Source organism: Cotesia glomerata, linkage group LG5, assembly GCF_020080835.1.
Source record: "Cotesia glomerata isolate CgM1 linkage group LG5, MPM_Cglom_v2.3, whole genome shotgun sequence".
Lineage (NCBI taxonomy): Eukaryota > Metazoa > Arthropoda > Insecta > Hymenoptera > Braconidae > Cotesia > Cotesia glomerata.
This window is the reverse complement of record NC_058162.1, coordinates 11,512,132-11,535,109: the sequence shown is the minus strand read 5'-3', so window position 1 is coordinate 11,535,109 and position 22,978 is coordinate 11,512,132. Positions and strand designations below refer to the sequence as shown.

The following is a 22,978-nucleotide window of genomic DNA, read 5'->3' as shown; positions in this document are numbered from 1 at the left end:
TATAAGGCATATGTCAATTTTGTTTTGATCAATGAAGGTTTGCAGATCGTATCTACGTTTGGTAGTAACAATTGAATTGACATTTATAGCGGCAATTTTAATTTTTTTGTACGGTGCTTGCTCCATTATTCGTCATCGGAGAAGAGAGCGGCCATTATTTGGTCGATTCGGGTAGTATTTGCTGAAATTCTATCATTTATTTTCCTGAATTCTTTTGTAATATCATTTTTGAATAATATGAGTAATTCTTCCATCCTGAAGATATTATTCGAGGCATTGCTCGTTGTTGGCTCAGGAGGACTGTCGAGGATGTTGTGACCGAAAGACAGTCCTGCCGGTCTTGGTTTCGTCCTTGGCAGAGGAGGAAAGTGTCTAGCTCCATCAGGTTTCATAACATTCGCGAACGAGTATCCCGGTGTAACATAGTAATTGATTGTGTTGACTAGCTTTTTCTTTTTCGCTTTATTAATTTTTTTATTATTAAGTTTAACTTTGGTAATTAGTTTTAGTGCTGGGCATCCTCTGTAGTTCGCTGGATGACCAGTTTCCCCTCAATTGATGCACTTAAGAGAGGATTTATCCATTGGTGATGTGATGGTGCAATCTTTGGACTCATGATCGCCTGCTCATTTGACGCAGACTGGAGGCAGTTGACAGTTAGCGCTGGAGTGACCAGTTTGCTGGTATCTATTGCACATGAATATGGTAGGCTTTCTGAGCCTCTCCCACTTAATAGGTTGTGACAATAGTGTTTTTTGTCTTGTGAGGGGTGCCAGCAAGCTAGAGGCTGTTGCTGATACTAAAAAATGAAATAAATTCGGTTTAGTTTTGTCAAAAGTTAATTTACTAACCTTAGTAATTGTGACAGATAATTGGAGGCTATCAAGTGCAGATTTGACATCTTTTTCGTCGTATCCTCCTTTTACTCTTTTAAAGACCACAGTTTTAACCTTAAGGTGGCGAGGAGTGTATGTGAAGTATTTAGTTGTCTTACTTTTAAGTAAGGCAATAATTAGATCGTAAGTTTCCATGTTGTTTGGAAATATTTTTGTGAACGTATCGTCAAATTTCCGGACTATGAAGTCGGTAGCTGGGATTCCTCCGGAGCTTAGGAACTTAATAGTGTGTTTGATACCTGGTAGTTGAACGTAGATTGGAGAAGGTTTAATCTTATTTGTTTTAGAAGTTGTTTTATTATTGATAGTTTCAGGATTCTCGATATTTGATTTGTTTATCCCGTTGTTATTAAATTTATTCTTTTTATTATTACTACTTTTTAATTTATTGTTAGTATCAGTCTCAGATTGTTCACTGTCTGAAAGAACCATAAATTGGTTACTAGTGCTCACATTTGGATATTTTGAAGTTTTGCGCACTTTCGCGGGCTTTCGTGGTGTGACAAATTGTTCAGTTGACGTCAGTAGCGCCATCTCTTGAGTTTTGGCTTGACTCGGATGAGGATCGGCTTCTTGAGATTTTAAGGTTAGGCTTTGTTGTTTGTTGAATATTTTTATTTTTATTACCGAGTAAAATATCTCTAGCAATTAAACCTGCACTAATATTTTTGTTAAAAATTTTGTTAGACAGTAAATCATTATTATAAATTGTATTTGACACTGTGGCGTCTTTAGCACTACCGCTTTGCGCAGTTTTCCCCGCGGTGGGGTTAGACATGTGGTTGAGAACCAGGAACACTAATTATGCGAAAAAACGAGTGTTACGGGAAAAAATAATATTCACAAATTAACAAACAGGCGAAAATTCACCTAAATAAAGGTCAGCAAACCAAATGATTGCGTCCCAGACTTGATATTTAAAAGCAACACAGTGTGTGAGCACGATACTTCTCTTACCGCGGACGGATCGAGACTGTGTGTGTGTCTTAGATAGCCTAGCTAGTAGAGTCTTGGGCGCACGACCAGATGAATCGGGTTCGAGTCTCGGTCTAGACTGTCCGAAATATTTTTTTTTATTTTATTGTCCGTGATAGTAGCGTAAAATCACCGTATTTCGACAGTATATTGAGCGTACAGTGTCGGTCATAACGTCGTAGATTTACTTGCGTATGCACCGTAAATATTCAATAAATTCATAGTAGACATCGTTCACAACGGTATCCGATGCTGGCTGACAGATCGCTCGGTAAGAACGAACTTTATCCGGTGAAACGACCGTGAAACAACCGTCATTCGACCGTGCTTTCACCGTGTCGCCGAAACCGCCAGGGTAACCATAATAAAATATCTCATGACTCACTAAGAGCAGTTTTTCTATTAGCGTATGCAGAATTTTAAAAATAGTTTTCTAAAACTTTTCAGGTATCACTCAACAAATGATCAGAATAGCTTCAAAAGCTAAAATAAAAAAAATGTTTAACCCTTCAGCACTCTCGCAAAACGATTTACTATCATTACTCGCGCGATAAGAAAAACTCTCACGCCTTTTGTGGAAGAGCGCACACATATGCTTATAGCCCCTTTAATTTAAAAAATCTCAAATAAGATAAATTTTTTAAAACAAAAAAAAAATTGACTTATTTAAAAATAATATTTAATAATAATACACCCAAACACAAGTGCACTCTTATGGGAACCTCCGAACTGTACCGATCAGACCCGATTTTTTAAATTCTGACCCCCCTACTTTACTATTGCGATGAGAAAATATCTTACAGAGTTAATAAAATTTATTTAATTTTTTTATAGTATTGAACAATTAAAATAATAATATTGCAATCTGAAATAGTATTAATTTTTTGACAGATAGAAAAAAAATCACATAGTCATTCCATTTGAAATTTGAAAGAAAATTTGAGTTATTGATGAGCGTGAGAGAAAATCTCATAGCGAGAGTGCTGAAGGGTTAATTTTAGTAGCGGGAAGCTAAAAATTTAAAGATAAAAAATATGTCAAATTCAACGCGTTTGATGTTTAGGAAGAGCTATTTCACAAAATAACCTAGTTTAATTTTATACTGGGTGTCATCTTTATGAAATAAGTAATGTTTCATAAGAAAACTTTTCATAAATCTAATTAGGCCAATGTAGTAGTTCTAACAATCGAAAGGGAAAATGATAAAAATTATTTTATATCTATTTAGAACCCATTAAGCCTCCGTAAATCTAAACAATTTTTTGTCGACCCATAATTAATCACTTATGATAAGACAGAACTCAATAAAAATTAAAATATCATTATTTAAGGATATTAATTGTGATCACTAGCTTTGAAACAATAAAAAAATATGATCATTTATTCGTATATTTCAATATATGACTTTTTGATAATGTAATTTATATCATATACAATCACGACAAAATGCTAAAGTCCATTTTTAAGCATTTATACGTAGATAAGTAAATAAAAGACTTTGATTTCTGCTATAGCAGATGACATCAACAAAAATAATCGAACGAAGACGAAGTTAGTTTATTCATATTATAAAATTATTACAGATTATTGTATAAAGTCATAAAGTTATTCCAGTCAGAGAGTTGTTCTCTTTAATACTGTACTTTAATATGTAATTTCCTTAACCCCACTTTAAAATTTGTCATTGAAGTTTACTCTCTTGTTGGATCAACTTTACTTGTTCATCATAACTTTTACTTATAAATTAACTTGTTGCTAGTTGCTCAGTCATCGCACATACATGAATCAGTAAGAACAATTCATTTTTCAATTTAATAGAAAAATATTGAGGTATACTTATAAATAATAATAAATAAAATTGGGTAAGAGACTAAATATTTTTAAGCATATAGTTTAATCGTGTTTATATTGTTGTTTTTATAGAATATACCTAACCAGGACTAAATATTTATGGGATCTAAATTAAAAAAATTTTATAAGTATCGTACTGTCATTAGTATTTTTTAATTAAAGTAGTTTGTTAGTATTTCTCCAAGTGTAAAATTTATATTTTATGTTTGAAAGTTTTTAATTATTCATTTAATCTACATTTATAGTGATTATATTTATAAAAAAATTCATTCATAGCTATTAAATATTTCAGCTTGAACACTAAACCTAAATTTTTTACTTTAACTTTGTATTTATCTTTACAAATTTTTAAGAGAAACTCATTCATAAATATAATACTAACTAAAAATTTTTTTTACCTTTCTAGTTTAATTGACGTGCCCTTGTGTTTTTATAAAACTATAAAAGACATATTTGAGGATTATCATTCTGTAACTCTTTGTAAGTGTAATTTTTTTTTTATTTTTATCATTTATTTATTTATTATTTTTTTTAAGCGTTAATAGTTTTAATTATTTTTCATTAAATTTTATTGAAATATAACGATTATAGGATAATTTTAAAATTAATAAATAGCCGGTCATTCTAAACTAAGTATAAAAAAGCAAATAATAATTAATGAAAATAACAAAAAAACTTAGAAATACGTATGTGCTATGCTTAAAATAATTTAAGTTGTTATGACGTATCACAAAATAGCGGAATACGCGAGCTAACTGTAAAAGAATCCTGGGTTAAAAATATTATACATGAAAAATGGCCTTAGGATATGTATATATACATATATATTATAAATAATTATTTCGATAAAAGTAAAAAAAAATTCAGACATTCTAGAAACAAACCGTGGTCCTCGCTTTTTCAAGATCGATTCGCTACCTGTTGAAAAGCTAGATTCTAATCTTTATATGAACTTCAAGTAATGCAAATCTTATGTATACAAGATTAATTACTATATTCTTATATTCTATCAATTATTAATTATAAATTATTAAATACGAAGTTACGGCTCTATAATATTATGTGTGAAATATAAATTGAGTAAACAACAATATATACATACTAAAGGAATATAGCGGCATGATGGCCGAGCGGGTTAAGTCATTATCCCGTTAGTTCGCTCGCACATCATGCCGTGAGGCGAGGGTTCGAGCCCCGACGGTTGTTCGAATAGTTCCAACACCAACCGTCGGGGGTCGCTCCGGTAGCCGAACTGTACTGGCATGGGTTTTCTCTGTGGTTTCCCCATCGCCACTATTCCAACAACCGATAGAAAGGGGTGAGGAATAAGGTAAATACAGTACAGAAAGCACAAGTCGGCCCACAGCCGTAGTGATAATAATAAAGAGTTGAGTATATAAATGTGCGAAAAATAAGGTTGATTATGTAGTGAAAATACAGGAGTGAAAAGAGGACGTGCTGGGGTCCAAAAAAGCGTTGAATAAAAAACAAGGGCAGTATAAAAAAACACAAGACGGTGGTGCACTCGCGGAATGCGACAGCTACCATCTACCCAGCCTTATAAAAACCAAGAACGGTATACAAGTAAAAATCGAAATAATACTAAAGGAATATTCTAAAGATAAAATTAATTTACATTTACAAAAAGAAAAAGAATATCTTACGTTAAGAAAATTTTAAGGAAGACCAAAGTTATTTTAGTACAAGATGAAATTTTCTTGACACACACACACGCACACACACATCGAGTTCTTTATCAAAGCTCCTATCACTTTAGCACTGTAGGAAAAATTCGAAAAGGAAAGATGGAATGCCAGTAAGTCGACCTAGAAGCCTTGAGAGCATCCATCTCGAAGAGCTGGGAAACTCTTAAACTCCGCCCGTTTCCCAAAACTAGCAGCGAAACGGAAAAGTTAGTGCAGCAAACGATGAAGGCCATCACCACTTCCTGCGATGGTTCAATGCCATACGAAAAACGCTGAGGCACGCATAGACCGGTATATTGGTGGTCACTGGAAATCGCAGCTCTCCGGAAAAAGTGTTTGCAACTTAGACGGCGAGCAACTAGGGCCGCAAGCGCACTTCAGAGCAAACCACATGCTTTAACGAGTATAAAGAGGCCAGAAAAGAACTAAACCGCACCATCAAGAAAAGCAAAACGATACTGTTGAAGGAACTCTGCAATGACGTAAACCAAGATGTCTGGGGAAAAGTATATCAGATTGTCTTAAAAAAACTGGGAAAAGCTGCACCCGAGGCACCTAAATATTCAGACGAAATAAACATCATTGTATCGGAACTGTTCCCCAAGCGCCAGCCACAAGAGAAACGGCGTTATACTAGCAGTGGAGCCACACCTTTCTCGTTTGAAGAGCTGCAAGATGCAGTCAGGTCCTTAAAACCAGGGAAGGCACCAGGTCCTGACGGCATTCCTACGTCAGTGATTAAGATTATAGTCCAGGCATTTCCGGACCTGTTGTTAATCACATACAGTGCATGCCTTGCAACTGGCACGTTTCTTACGAGCTGGAAGCGACAGATACTGGTTTTATTGGATAAAGGAAAAGGAGCCCCTTTTATACCGTCGTCGTGGCAGGAACAATGGACAAGGGGCGACACAGGCAGATGGACGGCACGCCTGATACCGAACATCAGGGTCTGGCTCACTCGAAATCACGGAGAAACGGACTTTTTCCTGACTCAGTTTTCGACGGGCAATAGCCAGTTCGACGACAACCTCTTCAGGATGGGACTGCACCACGTGCAAATACTGCTCGGATAAAACAGACGACGTCGAACACACGTTCTTCGAGTGTGATCGGTAGAGAAATTACAGACTCAACCGAAGAAATTGTAGACACCAGGCTCTCCCCCGCGAGCCTGGTGACCAACATGCTAAAACATGAAAGTAACTGGTCAGCTGTTGCAGCCTCTGCGCAACACCTTTTAAAAGAAAAAACCGCAGAAAGGGACCAGTAATCAGGAGCAGGCGTCGTGAGACGAAACACGGGCTGGATTGAAGTAATGCTAATTGTTCGGGGAACTAAGAGAGGAGGGGCTTAGAGAGTGGAAATCCCACACTACCGATAACATCATATGTCGGTGTCTTTAAAAGAATCCCCCCCCCCCCTCGTTAAAAACACACATATTCTCGTTAGAATAGTCAGAACTGCTTCCCAGGACCTTAAAACGTGGAGATCTGATGAAAACTCGATTTTCGAAAACTAGGGTGAAATCAATAACTTCTCGATTTTTTAAAAATCATTAATTTTTATAGTGGAAAATAAAAAATTATAAGTTCTGTAAAACTAAAGTGAGTAAAATGCGCATAATGCCCGTGCCGAAGGGTCAAATTATTCTAATTCAATCTACGTCTATTAAATGTCATTTTTGTAGAATAGAGGAATAGAAGTTACACATAGTAAAAGATCAGGCTTGTGTTTCTGCTAGGAAGATTGTGACTGGTGATGTAGTTACCGATTACTCGGTCTCTGTTAAATACTTGGGTATCATTTTAGATCATACTCTCTCGTGGCATGATCAAGTTATTGCAATGTGCAATGAGTAACCGTTCAATGTATTGCCTCGCGAGAGTAAAAATGAATAATGACTTATTTAATCTTCCTATGCGAAAAAGATTAGTTTCAACGTTAATTTTGCCGATTTTCGACTATTGTACATTGGCCTATACTGATATGTCAGGCACTCTACTGAAAAAGCTGCAGATAAAATTCAATGCCTGCATCAGGTTCATCTGCAGACTGGCGAGATATGATCACGTTACTCCAAGTAGAAGGCTACTCGGTTGACTAACTTTATCTAGTCGGCGTGAGTTCCTGATGGCTTGCACTGTTTTTAAAATGCTGAGATTCCATCATAACAGAATACTGCTGCAAGACTTCAGTCTGTTGACTTCGGTTCGAGTACGCTCTGTCAGGCAAACTGATGTGTTGAGCTTGCCATCTGCTCGAACCGCAACATTCGACAACTCATTTATTGTCACGGCAGTCAGGGTGTGGAACCAGTTACCGGAGGAGATTGTGACGATTACTGATTACAATGAATTTCGATCAAAGTGTTACAAGTTTTTTGTCGATAAAGATGTTATATAATCGTCATTACATAACTGTTCAAATTACTAATTATTTATTGTTTTGTCGCAAACTCTCCAAGATGGAGAATTTCCGTAATTATTTATTCTTCTTGAACTATTCAGGAACCAGGATCAGGAATTCTTAATTTAAAATAAAACACTCGGTGTTGGGGTGAATAATTATAATAATTTATTCCCCAATGGGAGAAAACTCTAGCAATTACTAGAGAAAAACTCCTCGAAGATAGATACAGTCGTGTATGATATGAATAAGTGTGTGTATGTAAGTGAAACAATTGCACTAGGTGTACAATAAGGGTGAGAAAGGATCTCAGCCGCTATTAGGTTGTTGAGGTCAACCGGTACCTGTTAATAATGATCCGAGAGGATCTGAGGATTTTGATCCGAGAGGATCAATGTGCGTTTGATCTGAAAAGATCGATTCAATTGATCCGAGAGGATCGAACGTATTTATGATTTGAGACAATAAATTGATTAGTTAAATTGAGATGAAATAGATTTTACTTAGTCAATTTGAATTATTTCGTGATTATAACTATTTTTAATATAAGTTAAATTGCGTATTATGAAGTTAAATTTATTCGAAATCTAATTAATTATTATTCATTACTAAAGAATTTGAAGTTAAATTAATATTTAAAGGTGATGAAATTACGCGTCTTATTACCCGGCGTGTAAGTTAAAACAATAGCCGCGACGCCACATCAAAGTACTGCGTCACAACTATCAAAAGTGTTTAAATTTAATTACGATGAATTTATATTATTTTCACGATAAAAAATACGACTTTAATTAACTAGATGAGTTACTTTAATATCAGAATGGATGTATTACTATGTAATTGTTCACAATGAAAAGCACAGAATAAAATGAAATTAAGTGTTAGCGAGGCTAGCGGGTATATTGTGTCGGTTACAGGTCCCAAACACAACTGAACTTCGCACATGGCGTCTCGCGCCTCGTGCTTCGTGCCGGCCGGGCTTCTTCCCGCTAGCTCATGGTGCGCAGGTGCAGCAGCCATTACAAAACGTGTTATTGGACATGTTCGCGGAGAACAGTCATAGAAATGACTCTTGTTGAGTCTCGAGTCTGGTTAAGCTTTTGGTATAGTTATGAGAGTCGGGGTGACCAACTCTCTTTTGCCTTGGCGGCAAAACAGGTATAGTTATGAGAGTCGGGGTGACCAACTCTCTTTTGCCTTGGCGGCAAAACATTTATATTTAAATTTATATTTTTTCATCTCTTTTGTTTTATGATCTAGAGTCATTAAATGTTAAATTAATTACTTTGATGGACTTTGCTTTGAGACAACGTTATTTATTTTTACTTTATTATTATCATTTCCATTACTGTCAATAACTTTTATTATTATTATGTATTAATTTATATTTAAGGCCCTTAGGGAGCTAAGGCTTCAGGGTCTAAAATTTTGATAAATAAATAAATAAATAAATAAATAAATAGTAAATATTTTATTTATGAACATTACACAATTTTATTGAATATATATGAAGAACAATTTATTGATTGAATACTTTGTATTTTTGTTTATTTCATCTTATAACTATAAAAAATATCCATACGGTATTTATCATATTTTGGATCTTTTGCAGTTACAAATCTCCAATATAAATTTTCTGCAATCATTGTGATAAAGCTTAGAAAATATCCTATGATTAATGCCACAAATATACCGTAAAGTTTACGAATATCTATTAAAGCTTTCGGTCCATTGGATTCAGATTTAATTTCAACTATTTGTGACCACTCCATTACATCACTGAGCCATTTATTTACTAACCCAGATTCAACTATTCTGTTAATTATGCGATCGACTTGTGGTTTGAGGGGAGAATTTTTTATCATTCCAATGGATATTGGCATATGAATGATACACTCTTCCATAATGTGTAAATCTCTATCTGCAATTAAGTTTTTATTGTTTTTAAGAGCTTCATTTTTTTGCATAGATTCTAAAAGTTGTCGTTTTGCTCTTGCTTCTTTCAAAACATAAATATTGTCGTAATATGCAAATGCTCCTTTTGCTACTCTTGAAATTGCTTCATCTTCATCATTTACTAATTCAAAGTTTTTTCCAATTTTATTTAACAATGCATCTGATTCAGAACTAAATACGTCTTTATAATTTTCATCCCATCCTCCAACAGGTAATGAACTTTTTGCCAAATCTGCTATTGTGTTTATAGTGATTCTATCAAAATAATATCCAGTGAGTGAAAAAAATTTCTTTAAATCATTATCAAGAAAAGTAAAAAAAAAAACTATTACTTGGCGATAGGGTTTGCAAGAGTAGCAGTTAAGCTAGCCCTATAAGTAACAGTTATCAGAATTGTGTAAAGCCACCACCAACCAATAAATACTCTAAGGGCCCAAACTTCAGGAAGTCGTGGCAAGGAAACTTGTAGAAGCATGCTATATGTATAGAGTAAACAATTTTGCATTCCAGTGAATGGCGATAAACCATATATTTTTTTGGTATATATTTCATTTATTTCTTGTACTTCAATCATCGATATTATCTTTAAACTTGAAGGTTCGTTGCTCTTTTCATGTGATAAAATTTGTTTCTGATAAAATATAGTGAAACCTCGAAAAATAGAAGCAACTAATAAAAGTATGAAAATGATAGTCGTCCAAGTATATAACCTAAAAAATAGTATCTATATCAATTTCAAGAGAGACTAGCCTAAATCATGCATATATCTTGTTAGCATTTGAGTAGTCTGCTTTTTTATTTAACCCTGAATTTAGTTTCAGAAACTCGTGAAAGCTTTGAATTAAAAGCTTTTCTGTAAGACTTGCAAAAGTATTTAATAATCTATAACTGAAGAAATATAAAGATATATTTCAAATGAATTGCTACATACATATATACTACCGAAAATAATGTGTATGGTGAATGCAGAAGGCTTGCGCAAAAAATTTTTTGACACAGACGTATAGTTTGCATGCAAGATATTTGAAGATATATTATGTTATATAACTGTTACTGTTTTACAACATTTTAGATTGTGACGAAGCAGCTCAATTCTGTTCAGCTTTAAATAAAACTAGTAAAACAGAAACAGTTATAAGTAAATATATCGTACGAATTTATTTTTTGCTGGTTTACAGTGTTACATTTACATAAAAATTCATACGTAAACGGATTAATTAACAGTTTCCAAGAATTATCTGTGAATGATTCTGGTGTAAGAAAAGTAAGACATTCAGTATTATACGGAGAAGATAAATCAAGAATTTGGTAATGGCGAAGAGTATAATGAAGATCTCCTAAAAAAAAAGTTGCTTTTGCTTCAACTGCTTCTCCAAAAAGTCCGTCATAACTTCCATTGTTGTTCGAAGTCCTCCATTTTGCAATTTTTATATTTTCCGGACGGAAAAAAATTGGTTTGAAGTTCATTTTATTAGCAATAATTTTCATAATCTACAATGAGAAAAATTTATTTTACAAAATCATTATAAACTATTTACAGAAATTGGATTCTACAAATATTTAAAAATTTTTTCGTAATACATTGGATACGGTAAAACTTAATAAAAAATGCCAGTACGACCTTTTAAAAATGAAACTTTAAAGTTCGAAACTTGTCGCTATTTATTTATTTATTTATTTATCTAGATCCTGGAGTTAACTCCTTGGGACCATATTTCTTTTACATTTATCACACGGTTTTTAGCTATTTTAATATAATTTATAAATTTACAAAACACAGCATTTACAGACATTAATCATCGCTCATACATGTTATCATCATATCCCATCTCCTCATCTAGTCTACTCGACTCTTGATTTAATAGATATAAAGTACATTTTTCTTTAAATTCGCCAAGAGTAGATAAAGAAGTTATCTCAAATGGCAGCGAATTCCAAAAATTACAACCTGCTACAACAAATGATCGCTGATATGTAGTGGTTCTAGCAAATGGTACTTTAAGAGTATTTGTCTTTCCTACATCACGCCGCGAAGCAATATTTGGCCTAAGATCAAGCTGATCACCAAACAACCCCGGCCGCATGAGACACAATGCTTTATAAAACTCACAAGCTATCAACAGAATCCTACGGTTCTGAACCGTAAGCTACCCAAGCCGCCTCCGATGTTGTGATATATGTTCTCAGCGCCTGATCCGAAGTATATATCTCACACAATTATTAAGTGATACTTGTAACGATCTTTCAAGTTCTACTGACAGATTCGTCAGAATACACGCACAATAATCATAGATAGACAGTACCAATGCAGTGACTAGCCTACGCTTCAGCGTAACACTAAGATGAGAATCATTCATGCGTATTCAATATAAAGCCCCCGCAGCACGCTTTCGCATGTTTGCTACATGAGAGTGCCACGAAAGCGTGCTATCGAAAACTACTCCCAAGTATTTAAACGATCCAACGTACTCTATTAATTCACCACTCAAGTATAGACTTAAATCATCCAAATTCAGATTGTTAACTCTACATACATTTATCGTACTGCCAAAGACCATTGATTTCGTTTTTGACAAATTAAGGTTAAGCTTATTTAACACACACTATATTTAGACGTTCGATACCGTCAATAATATCATCAACTTTACATCGCAAGTATATTACTAAGTCATCCGCATATAGTAAGTATTTACAGCTTAAAAGGCATTCAGGAAGATCATTGATGAATATTGAGAAGAGCAGAGGACCCAAAACGCTGCCCTGAGGAACTCCAGAGTTAATATTCACCCAATCTGACTTGCAACCCCCAGTAATTACCGACTGCATTCGGCCACAGAGATACGAATAGATCCATCTAATTGCATCATACGAAAAGCTAAGCTTTATAAGTTTTAAAATCAGTAATAAGTGATTTACACTATCAAAAGCTTTTGTAATGTCAAAGTAAACCGCAATAGTAATCTCACCGTTATCAATTCCCATTCTTATATCATTCGCGAACCTAAGTGCAACAGTTTGAGTCCCCATGCCTTCTCTAAAACCTGTCTGCCTACGATCTAGCAAATTACGATTTAACAAATATTTTACAATTTGATCATGAATAGTCCTTTCTAATACTTTAGATAATGCGCAAAGCAGAGCTATAGGGCGATAATCTGACGCAGTTGATGGATGCTTCACTTTCGGTAGTGGTTTCACTAGTGAGCATTTCCATAGCGAGGGAAAGACACTTTTACTAATTGACGTATTAAATAACGCTACTATAAGCGGCAGAAGCACTTCAAGCATAGCTTTATATTCTTGCATCGATATTCCATCAACGCCTCTCGCACGAGTCGAAATACGCTTCACCGCATCTTTGACACTTAGCGAATCTACTTCACAAAAACACAACTGATCTTCACCACTTATGAACTGCGTATCAGCTGAAAACTCTTCAAAACTTGGCAAAGGCTCACCACCAGACACTGATGCGAAGTAATTGTTAAGCTCCATCGAATTTAGTACAGGTTCATGCTGCAATTGCAATCCCTTCCTAGTAAGTCCCATATTGTCAAATTCTTTCCAAAACGCCTTCGTACCACCTGAAGCCGCAAACTTAGATTCCAGGTACGCATCTTTTGCCGCTAATAACTCACGTTTGAACTTGCGGCGAAGATCTATATATCTAACGAATAAACAAGATGAGTTATGACGCTTGGCTGCTCGATAACAGACATCTCTTTCCTTTTTTTAAGGCACGAAGATCCGCTGACATCCAAGGTACTGGAGACCGCTTGAAAGTTGTTACTTTTTTCAGTGCGACTGCATCGAGCAGATTATTAAACAGTGAGTTGAAGTTAGTAAGCTTCAAATCAACATCCTGCTCATTTTCGAAAACAGATACGTCATAAGATGAGATGAAATCCTTTACAGCATCAGAAGTAATGTGTTTGAGAGATCTATAAATAATTATATAATCTAATTATCTTCTGCTTGCAGCACATGGCTTCATAATTAATTGAAATATAAATAAGGTCATGTCCTGATAGAAAAGGCTGCTGTGATTGCCTTCATGCAGCTAGCATTGAAAGATCACTGACTGCGCAGATGTCAATCCATGTATCTGATGTCCTGGTATGATGCGCAGGCTCCATAGGAACCACCACTAATCCTTGCAGGGCTAGAAACTCCTGAAGGCTAATTGACTCCGGTGTTTGAACTAAAATATTAGTATTTAAATCTCCTATAACGCAGACAAATTTATATTTCTTTACATGAGCAGAAAGCTCATCTTGAAATAATTCTAAAAAACCAGCTCTAGGGGGTCTATAGACTACAACAATCAGAATCTTTGGATGCAAAGAGCTCCAAACTTCAGCGAAGAGAAATTATGGGACGCAATCAGAAGGCAATGACATTGAAGTGGCGAGAATTCATGAAGAAAGCCCATTGCGTATGTAGAGCGCAACTCCACCACCGACACGGCCACGACGATCAACTCGAAGCACTGAATGACCTGGCAAGCTAACCTGAGAATCTATGATCATGTTATTTAGCCATGACTCAGTCACAGCAATCACATCATAGTTATTATGGCAGAAAAAATTTCGAAACTCGTCAATATGAGTAGCTGAGGCTAATGACTGGGCATTTAAACAGCAGACATTTATAGTAGAGACCGCTGAAAGCTCTGAAGAAGCCGATTTCCTATTTACTGACCGTTGAGGAGATCTTGGATGCTCTGGCACCGGCTGAGAACATCCAGGCGATAAATTAATATCTGAAAGATATTATAGTTTAATGCTATCAAGGCTGGTTGAAGGCAAAATCCTTATTGGCCTGGAAGTCGCATCTTTCCTGAGATAAACAGCTTCATCCATGATCCAGATGTACTTGCCATCAACCTGTGCAAACTTCTTTCGAACTTCATCACATAACTTTCGCAACTCAACTGGGGTACATCTGTTGACACTAACTTTATTGGTTGGCAGCGAAGCAACAATATTATTTGCCATTAGGTTAGGGACCTTCTTCTTTGCTTCAATAGCTTGCTTGCACTTACTTGCTGAAGTGAGCTCAACAACGATCGCTCGTGAACGAATTCTTCCCGAGTTCAACTGCGGATTTGCCTTCTTTTTGCCCATGAGCTGTGCTCGAATAATCTCAAACTGCGTTAACGGAATATCTAGAACATTAGCTAACGCTGGAACAAAATCCGATGCAAGCTTCTTAGGATCCACCGTATCTTCCGTTTCAGGAACGCCAGTAATGACAAGTTGATTTGCAACACTAAGACAAGCAACACGCAGGCTAAGATCCGGATCAACTGAACCCTGGCGGTTTCGGCGACACGGTGAAAGCACGGTCGATTGACGGTTGTTTCACGGTTGTTTCACCGTGTAAAGTTCGTTCTTACCGAGCGGTTTGTCAGTCAGCATCGGATACCGTTGTGAACGATGTCTACTATAAATTTATCGAATATATACGGTGCATACGCAAGTGAATCTACGACGTTATGACCGACACTGTACGCTCAATATACTGTCGAAATACGATAATTTTACGCTACTGTCACGGACAATAAAATAAAAAAAAATATTTCGGACATTCTAGACCGGGGCTCGAACCCGAATCATCTAGTTGCGCGCCCGAGACTTTACCAGTTCAGTTATCTGAGACACTGTTCGAAACGATTAAATCAGTCACCTCATAAAGTGTCAAAACCAAGTCATTTTTTTTTTCATTGTACAAATAAAAATAGCTTAAATAAATTTATATTTTTTCCATGACTTCAAAATAATAATCGTAATAAATGATTCAAATTTTTGATGATTACGAAAATCTTGATTTCGAAATTACGGTGAAATTATTAACTGTATAAAAAAAGATCTGAAAAAGAAATTGTTAAAAATTTAATTGTTAAAAAAAAATATCGCATAATAATTTTTTTTGATAGCAAACAATTTTTCCGTAATTTTGAAATTAAAGTTTTCGTCTCTAAAAAAAAAAAAAAACTCAAATCTTCAATAATGGATTCGAATTTTGGAATTACGGTGAAAATATTAGACGTGCAGAAAATATTTAAAGTTAAGTTGAAAATAAATTATAATTTATTAATTAATTAATTGTTGAATAAAATATCTCCCGATTAAAAAAAAAAAAAAAAAACAATATTATATTTTTCATAAACGAAAATTATTATGGTTTTTCATTTAAGACTATGAAAAAAATACAACACTTGTTCCTGACTTACCGACATTATACGCTCGTTTCACGGTCGTTTCACTCACAGACTACTGTGCATCCACCACCGAGTTACGGTTCTTTGACAATTTATATGTTTTCGAATGACTGTTAAATGACAGACGATCGATCGATGAACTACGATTTTTACTCAGATAAAAAATCGGAGAAGTCAAGTAAAAATTTGGTTTTTCGAAGAGTGAAGTATAATAACTATACAGAATAAAAATCATAAAGTAACAGTGAAAAACTTTCACAATGATACTCGTCGTTCACTGTCAAACGATGACCGTTCGATAGTCAAGTGACGGTCATTCGACGATCATTTGTCGACACTGTGAATTCACGGTACATTCACCGTCGTTTCACGATCATTTTATCGTGACCACGAATCCGCCAGGGAAGCACCAACCGGGACAGCAGCCTCAGCCACTTTTTTCTCTACTTCAACTAGACGAGAATCATATTTTGAGACCTTCTTTGACACTTTACGAATGTCCTCAACATTCTTTTTGACATCACCAGCCAACGATTCATATTCCTTTAGGTCATCTCGAATTCCTTTGCTATCTTGCTTGAGAGCATCCACGGTTTCCTCTAGAGTTTTCAGAGTAATTTTCATTTATTTACATAAATTTACATTTCAATTTTGACTTGACACACTCAGCTGATTTCGCTATCTCTAGGTAACAAAGAGCGTACTTGGGTTTAGGCATCTTCTAGCTGTCCGCCGGTAACAATGCAGATACTGTACAACGACACGCGCTACAATCGCTCGAAGAACCTCTATACTATTGATATAGTTCACGGTAACCAAAAACACGTGGCGTCTACTTAAATTGCCAAATTTGCTCGAATTAGAGTTCACTCCACCAAACTAATTATCACAATAGGCACAAAAAATAAAATAGCTAATGAAAACCATTAATTGAAAGAAGTAGCTAGCCACTGAATATTGAAAAAAAAAGTAAAACTACGGAGTTAATAAAACACTTGTCCATCTCTCAATATGCTAGCGCCCTCTATTTAGATTGGACAATATTCATATTTTTGCTGCTTCATTCACCGTCATGTTAAGTTAAATAAAAATCGGTAGCGAGAGCATATTTTTAGATGAAAATATACAAGAAAACCCATACTGATAACAAAAATTAACTTGATTCAAGAGAAAAAAAATTTGAATCAAGAAAATCATTTTGGAGAATTTCACTGTCTCGAATGGAGCAGAAAAGCTCTTTATATTACGAAATTTTTCTTGATTTATTAAGAAATAATGATGCTTGCTAATGTATTCAAATAATAAGATAAAATTAAAGATAATATCAATACGGATCTATAATAAAATATTTACCTCAAATTCTATTCCTACAGATTTATTATTATGTTTCTCATAGTTTTTATAAAACATTCTTGAATTTGTTGTAACAGCCGGAATATGCTCAAAAATAGCGACTCTTAATTTTTTTTTTGATAAATCTAGTACTTTATTTGCAAAATGATTCTTTCCGTAACGAAATCGTCCTTTATACCACGTGTCAACGTAATAAGTTCTAAGAAAGTATTGACCAGGAATAGGATATTGCATTGTTTCGAGATTAAACCAGTCATAATTTATATTTTTACCAGATTGTGATCTTATCAAGCTATGTCGCCTGATAAAAATAACATTGATTATCCTGTTCCACAAGTATTTCATATTAGAGTAGAAAAGTCTTGAATCATGGATCATTAAAAAAAATCCTTGAATATTTAACAATCGTTCTCTGCAATGTTTTTAATTTTTATCAAAATTTACTTAAAAATAGATGATAAAGAAGCAAAAACCTTTCTGCGTATTGTAAGAGATCCATCGTTTGTAATCCATTAGTAATTAAAATAACATAACTATTACAACCAGAATTTTTGCTGTTTCTTAAAATGGCTTGAATAGTCAACTGAGGCGGAGAAAATTCTTCATTTTCACGTACAAAAACCTGCATTGATTAATGTGTTATGAAAGCATTCGTCACCAATAATCATCAAGTTTCGTGTTTACACTGTAATATGTTAATGTTAAATTTCCATTCTCGTCGCGATGAATCAAATTTTGGTAATAAGAATCGAACATATAAACCATACATTTGCTTTTTACAGACATTTCTTTGATCACGAGATTAATTACATCTCTCAATGGCTCTTTTGTTTGTTCGTGCCATTTTTGAAGTTTTAAACTGATTTAATAAGTCAAATATTTATTAAATATAGATTAATAAAAATAGTATTTTATTGACTGCTTACCAATTATTAGCAGTAATCAACTGAATAATTATTAAAAGACTCAACATTATTCCGTAAACACACTTAAATTTCTCAAAAATCGCACTTATGAACCTTTTTTACCAGAAGGAAACTAAGTAATACTTCTGATTAGGTTAAGTTTGCGGTAGCAACTGTGTTTTTCATTATTCAATTCCTATTAAATAACACGATTCATGAACTCGATTTAGGAACTTTCATTACGCTGCATAGAGAACGATTCATTAAAATCGGAGTGACTAAAAACACCGTCCACGGGTGGTTAAAGTCACGGGAAAAAACTTAAAAAAATGACGGTTTTTCATCAACCTCACCTGTGACTATAAGACAAAAAGATTTGATATCACTAAAATAATAGATTAATTAATAGTTATAAATTGATTAACATGACGAAGATTGTTCTTAATCTAAACGCTAGGAAATGAAAAGGATGTCGTAAGCTTTTTAGGTTACTTATAAAAATAAAGGCCACAAACTTTAACCGACTTATGTATAATACCATTAAAAATAAATTATTCGCGGGAATTCAAAAATTGAAGGAATCGTACAAAGATTCGATTTAGATAAAATTATCGTATAAATAAACACTACCATAATAAAAAAATATCAAAACTTGAATAAATTTATGAATAATTATGTAAATTAATATGCAGGCATTACAATAAATAATGCAGTCCTATGATGAAATAAATTCAATGGTTACAGTCACGGGTAATCCATAAATTTCACCGAAATATTTAATTATAACATTGAATTAATTTAATTAAATGAATGAAAATAATAACAGCGACGAAATGAATACATACCGTCGTTAAAAATAATTATAACACTGTAAATAATTAAATAACTACCACAATGATAAATAAAACCTTATAGTCACGGGTTACTCGGACAAGTATATCTTATAACAATTGTTATAAAATTAGATGTATTTAATTTGCATAAATAAATATATATCTACAAGGATAGCATAGATGCGTACAACCGTTTGAAATAATAAATATAAATCATTTAAATAAATAATTGCCTCAATAATAAATAAAACCTTATAGTCACGGGTTACTCGGTACAAGTATATCTTATAACAATTGTTATAAAATTAGATGTATTTAATTTGCATAAATAAATATATATCTACAAGGACAGCATAGATGCATACAACCGTTTGAAATAATAAATATAAATCATTTAAATAAATAATTGCCTCAATAATAAATAAAACCTTATAGTCACGGGTTACTCGGTACAAGTATATCTTATAACAATTGTTATAAAATTAGATGTATTTAATTTGCATAAATAAATATATCATCAGGGACAACATAGATCCATACAACCGTTTTAAATAATAAATATAAATCATTTAAATAAATATTTGCCTCAATAATAAATAAAACCTTATAGTCACGGGTTACTCGTACAAGTATATTTATAACAATTGTTATAAAATTTTTTTTTTTTTAATTGCATAAATATAAATATCAACAGCGATAGAATAGATACATACCGTCCTTAAAAAAAAATTAAAACACTGCAAATAAATAAATAATTACCGCAATGATAACTTAAACCTTAAAGTCACAGGTTGCTTGTATAAGTTTATCTTACAACAATTATTATAAAATTATATTTATTTCATCAGCATGACGAAATATAACAAAAGCAATGATATAGATGCCTGCCGTTGTTAGGATTGGTAATAACAGTGTAAATAATTAAATAATTTCCGTATTGATAAGTAAATTTTTATAGCCATGGGTTGTTCGGATCTTATTGCATTTACTAAAGAATTATATTTATCCAGTTAGCATACATAATATAACAACAGTGATGCAATAGATGTATACTGTCCTTAGACATAAGAAATCGCGATCATTGAATCAAATAATCACGTCAAAAAAATATCTCGCGCAAAATTCAAAACATTACTACAATGAATACATATCTTGAGCGTTACAGATAAATAAATTTATGAGTACATGACAACAAAAATTCATTCAAAAAATTATTTATGAATAAATAAAAGATTCAGAATAAAAAACACAGCGTTTCATAGTTATAAATTATCGAGTCATATGAGGTGATGAAGTATTTTTCCAAAATAAAAAAAAATTCTTAAACTCACGGTTGAGACGTAAGTATTAAATCCAAATAATAACTAAAATATCTGCCATTTATATAAATGAATATATATCAATGTGTTAATATGAAACATTAACACTAAAATAATTGTAAACTGGGGATATAGATTATTTTGTCACATAAGGTAATTAAATTATCACCCTGAACACAAGCGAATTCTTAAAGTCGCGGATAAGAAGTGAGTATTGAATTTAAGTGATTAATAAAATCAATTTTGTATCTTATTAAATTAAAATATCCATGTGTTAATAAAAGTTTAACAATAGAGAAATGATGTACCATAGTTACAATTTATCAAGTTACATAAGGTAATTCAATAATTGCCCGAGAAACAAGTAAATTATTAAAGACACGGGTTAGGGTGAGTATTCAATTAATTCAATACAAATGGTTAATATAAAAAAGATTATATTCAATGAAAGTAAAACGTATATGTGTTATTAAAAGACTAACATTGGAAGACTATTGTACTATGGTTATAAATAATCAAGTTACATAAGGTAATTCAATAATTACCCTAGAAACAAGTAAATGATCAAAGGCACGCGTGAGAATGAGTATTTAATTCGAATGGTTAACAAAAAGTCTTATTACCAATTATTTTAAATAAATTAATCTATGAATTTTACGGCGACGATTGTGAACTATTGTTATATGTAATCGAGTTATATGAGATAATTTAATAATTACTTCCAACACAGGTAAATTCTTGAAGTCACAGGTCAGGCATGAGTTAATTATAAACAATAAATAAAAAACAATTGAACGTAATCAAACTTTAATGCACATGCGTTAATAAAAGATCAGCAACGTAAAAATAGTGCACTCTGATTATACAGACTATTAAGTCGCATGAAATAATTTAATTGTTACTCTAAAAAGAAGTAAATCCTTAAAGTCACAGGTAAGATGTGAATATTAAACTCAAGTAGTTCATAAAAAAAACCAATATCTGGTTGTTTAACATGAGTTAATATAAGAATTTCACTGCGACAAATTTGTACTATTATTCTAAATAATCAAATAACGTAAGGTCATTAAAAATGATCACACTAAAAACAAGTAAATCCTTAAAGTTACGGATAACATATGAGTACTGATTTACATAGTGATTAAAAAAAAATTTCTATTTAATTCATTTAAAATATTTATGTATTAATAAACGATTAACAATAGAGATATAGTGTACCATAGTTATAAATTATCAAATCACACGAGGTAATGAATTAATTACCTAAATACAATTAAATTTTTAAAGTCACGGGTAAGACGTAAGTATTAAACTCAATTAGTAAGTAAAAAACCTATTTTTAATTCTTCAAAGTGAATCAATATAGGAATTCTATTGCGACAAATCTGTACTATTGTTATAAATAATCAAATCACTTAAGGTGTAACATAATTTAATGATTACCCTTAGAAACCAGTAAAACCTTAAAGTGACGGGTGAAAGGTGAGTAATAAACTTTAATGGTAAATAAAAAGAAACTTTGTCCAATAAAGTTAATAGATAATTATGTTAATAAAAGATTAACAATGAAATAATTAAGTCTTATGATGGCAGTTAATAATCGAGTCACATTAGATAATATGATAATTACCCTAAAAACAAGTATGACCTTAAAGTCACAGGTAAGACGTGAGTATTAAATTCTAATGATTAGTAAAAAAAACATATCCAATTAATTAACGTGAGTTATAACATTTTTTATAAACAATTGAGTAAAATAATGTACTTAAGTAATAACCTTGAAGTCAAGTTGAAGCTTTAACTCACAAGTTTTTTAACTTTATACACGGAAAAAACAAGATACTGAGCAATATCTGTGGTGAAAAAAAATTTCAGATAGTAGCTAGAAAAATCCAGATTATACTGTGTGATATCTGGATTATACTCATTGTAATCTAGATTATACTAGCTACTATCTGAAATTTTTTTCACTCAGTATAATCTGGGATGATATCCAGTGTCACCTTGTTCTTCCCGTGTAAAAGCACTATTGTTTTTTTTTATCTTTCACGAATCATCAATACTACTGATATTTATTTTTTCTTCCTCGGAAAAAATCCTGTCGTTGTTTTATTTATTCCTGTTGGTCTACCTTTTACTCGTACAGGACTTGGCATTACAATTTCTTGTAATGTTAATTGTTTTTCCTGTCGTTCCTTTTCTGTTTCATCCAATTTTTGTCGCGAACATCTTGGTTCAAACTCATCTTTAAAAACGATTTTACCGATACGCCCTTGACGCCATCCCTCTATAAGTTTATCCAATAGTTCTTCTTTCTTCTTATATGTTTCACCTGTTGATAAACTACCGATTTCAATCAAATCATTAGCGCGTTCACTTAAAGCTTTCCGTCTCTGCGATACTGTTTTAATACTTCTTACAGGTATTTTGCTAATTATGGTGCTGCCCAAGCTCGAAGTTTCGTGAAGTTCACTAGTAACATCAATTTTTTTGGTAGAACTCAATTGTACTTCATACTTCTTCGACCATTTATTAGCACATAGGTTGTGATC

At 33.1% G+C, this 22,978-nt stretch overlaps 3 protein-coding genes across 5 annotated transcripts in view; 2 read left to right on the top strand and 1 right to left on the bottom strand.

The window, feature by feature from the left end:
- The first annotated feature begins 3,282 nt into the window (after positions 1–3,282).
- LOC123264624 (peroxisomal acyl-coenzyme A oxidase 3-like) overlaps positions 3,283–22,978 on the top strand; it is a 51,066-nt gene continuing 31,370 nt past the window's right edge. The window contains exon 1 of the mRNA XM_044728013.1: positions 3,283–3,659. The gene's annotated coding sequence lies outside the window, so the exon portion shown is untranslated. The remainder of the gene's footprint in view (positions 3,660–22,978) is intronic.
- The window catches only part of LOC123264653, a 32,988-nt gene continuing 13,724 nt past the window's right edge, over positions 3,715–22,978 (top strand). The window contains exons 1-2 of the mRNA XM_044728062.1: positions 3,715–3,733; positions 4,129–4,202. The gene's annotated coding sequence lies outside the window, so the exon portion shown is untranslated. The remainder of the gene's footprint in view (positions 3,734–4,128; positions 4,203–22,978) is intronic.
- On the bottom strand, positions 9,367–18,788 carry LOC123264620 (glutamate receptor 1). 3 transcript variants are annotated; one of them, XM_044727999.1, is made up of 7 exons: positions 18,296–18,788; positions 18,054–18,228; positions 17,843–17,991; positions 17,370–17,781; positions 10,998–11,284; positions 10,126–10,503; positions 9,367–10,048 (listed from the first exon to the last, which is right to left on the bottom strand). In XM_044727999.1, exons 1-7 carry the CDS (start codon positions 18,340–18,342, stop codon positions 9,385–9,387), a joined length of 2,112 nt encoding a protein of 703 aa, XP_044583934.1. In that variant the 5' UTR covers positions 18,343–18,788; the 3' UTR covers positions 9,367–9,384. The 3 variants fall into 3 exon arrangements, with proteins under 3 accessions (XP_044583934.1, XP_044583936.1, XP_044583937.1); XM_044728001.1 differs by lacking the exon at positions 18,296–18,788 and having other exon boundaries at positions 17,843–18,054; positions 18,137–18,227; XM_044728002.1 differs by lacking the exons at positions 18,054–18,228; positions 18,296–18,788 and having other exon boundaries at positions 17,370–17,758; positions 17,843–17,999.

Coding starts and splice junctions, on each gene's coding strand:
- LOC123264620 (XM_044727999.1), bottom strand. CDS start 18,342: ATGTTGAGTCTTTTAATAATTATTCAGTTGATTACTGCTAATAATTG. Junction 17,992..18,053: donor TAACATTAACATATTACAGT/GTAAACACGAAA, acceptor TAATCAATGCAG/GTTTTTGTACGTGAAAATGA. Junction 11,285..17,369: donor CTGTAGGAATAGAATTTGAG/GTAAATATTTTA, acceptor TTCTCATTGTAG/ATTATGAAAATTATTGCTAA.